The sequence below is a fragment of the Pygoscelis adeliae genome, unplaced genomic scaffold, assembly GCF_000699105.1.
Source record: "Pygoscelis adeliae isolate BGI_AS28 unplaced genomic scaffold, ASM69910v1 Scaffold1250, whole genome shotgun sequence".
NCBI classification, from domain to species: Eukaryota; Metazoa; Chordata; class Aves; order Sphenisciformes; family Spheniscidae; genus Pygoscelis; species Pygoscelis adeliae.
In genome coordinates, this window is record NW_008823852.1 from 1,590 (window position 1) to 3,299 (window position 1,710).

Below are 1,710 nucleotides of genomic sequence, written 5' to 3' on the forward strand. Positions count from 1 at the left end.
GGGTTGGGGGGGGGGGTCTGGACCCCGCTGGCCTGGGCCCCGTCACTCTGGGTTTCCCGCAGGCCATGAGGAGACATCTCCGGGGGTGACCCTCACCGACCACCTCATCACTACGAGGAACCTGCCTCGGCTGGTGGAGCCCCCGCACCCAAAGAGCCGGTGAGGATCTGCACAGGGCCCACCTTCGTCACCCAGGCTGACCAGGGAGGGTCTCTTGGCACAAAGGACACCCCGAGCGTCCCCCTTCCTCTAGATCCACGGAGCTGGTGTCCCCCTCGACCGTCCGCTTGGACCGGGAGAACATCTGTGCTATTGGGAGACTCCAGAGCCTGTGGGAGATTCACAGCCTCTACCTGCAGCAGGTAAGGCACTACGGCAGGCGCGGGGCAGTGGGGATCAGCCCTGGTCCTGCGGGTAAAGGCCTCCTCGGGGGGACCACAAACACCCCCAGTTCTGCCCCGGAGTTTTGCCTCCCCGCATGGCCAGAGGGGCTGGCAGCGCTCCCCTCCGATGACAGTGCCACCGACGGAATTCGAGCGAGGGTCTGGCGTCAGCCACTCGGTGTTTTTCAAACCCGCATGAGGAGCCTTGGGGTCCTTCTGAACCGTGCTGGTCTGCCCGTGCTGTCACAGCCCCGTACCCCCTCCATAAAGCTCCCATGGCAGTGGTGGGACATCATGTTGTCTGTGTGAGGTTGGAGTGATTCCGGGGTGCCTCCTGAAGTCTGATTTTTCATGCAGTAGAAAAACACGTTGCTTTTGCGTTTTTTTTTTCAGAACCACATTGAGAAGATCGAGAATCTGGGCTGCTTTCCCAACCTGCGGTACGGGCAGCTCCTGCCCCCAAGGAGATAGCTTTCCATGGTCAGAGGACAGTGGGGCTCCCTCCTTCCCTTGGCAGAGCCGGGGGGATTTGAGTTGCAGCCCCTGACAGCCTGGTGCTGCTGGCTCTGACCCTGGGGGCTGTGGCATTCCCCCCTCCTCACACCACTGCCCTCCCTGTGCTCCGCAGATTCCTCTCCCTGGCTGGAAATCGCATCCGCAGAGTGGAGAACCTGCGGCCCCTGCTACACCTGCGCGTCCTGGACTTGTCCCACAACCAGATACAGATGCTGGACCCAGGTGGGAGGCAGGAAAGGGTCCGGACGTGGCCTGGGTCTGCCCGGGGGGTGCCTCGGGTACCGGGAAAACGCTGGCAGACCCTTGGTCCAGTCTCAGCCAGGGCCTCTGGCCCTCAGGTCCCAGCCAGAGACCCAGCAGAGCCACCCTGGGGCTGGCCTGCGTGTTCCAGCATGACACCAGAGGACCCCTGTGGCCAGGTTTGAGCCATCCTTTCTGCTGGCAGACTCCAGGTGTCTGCTTCCACCTTGTGCCCTGCTTGGGCAGAACATTTCAGCGGCTCGGATCAGACTTGGGGATTTCAACCTCATGGCGAAGCTGCTCCAGCTCTGACAACCTTTCGTGCATCTTTCAGCCAGCTCCTCCCATGGGTGATTTTTGGCAGAAGAGTGACGGACAGAGAGATAATATCTCCTTTCCTTCCCCTGTAGCGTTGTTATTGTGGCACCAGGCCTTCTGCTTGCAGACGGGAGAAAGTGAACAGTGAGGGCCTGGGAGGGGGAAAACCCTCAGTTCTCACATGGGGGTGCGTGCAATACACATTCCCGCCCTCCCTGCCTCAGTTTCCCCCGCTGTGAGGGGAGAGACTGGC

General features: G+C 61.4%; 1 protein-coding gene across 1 annotated transcript in view; it reads left to right on the forward strand.

Annotated features, from left to right (window-relative positions):
• Positions 1 to 1,710, forward strand: part of LRRC46 (leucine rich repeat containing 46) — a 4,285-nt gene that overhangs the window by 1,366 nt on the left and 1,209 nt on the right. The window contains exons 2-6 of the mRNA XM_009332124.1: positions 63 to 159; positions 254 to 362; positions 777 to 823; positions 1,012 to 1,121; positions 1,550 to 1,601. Of these exons, the coding sequence (XP_009330399.1) occupies positions 63 to 159; positions 254 to 362; positions 777 to 823; positions 1,012 to 1,121; positions 1,550 to 1,601 (415 nt within the window). The remainder of the gene's footprint in view (positions 1 to 62; positions 160 to 253; positions 363 to 776; positions 824 to 1,011; positions 1,122 to 1,549; positions 1,602 to 1,710) is intronic.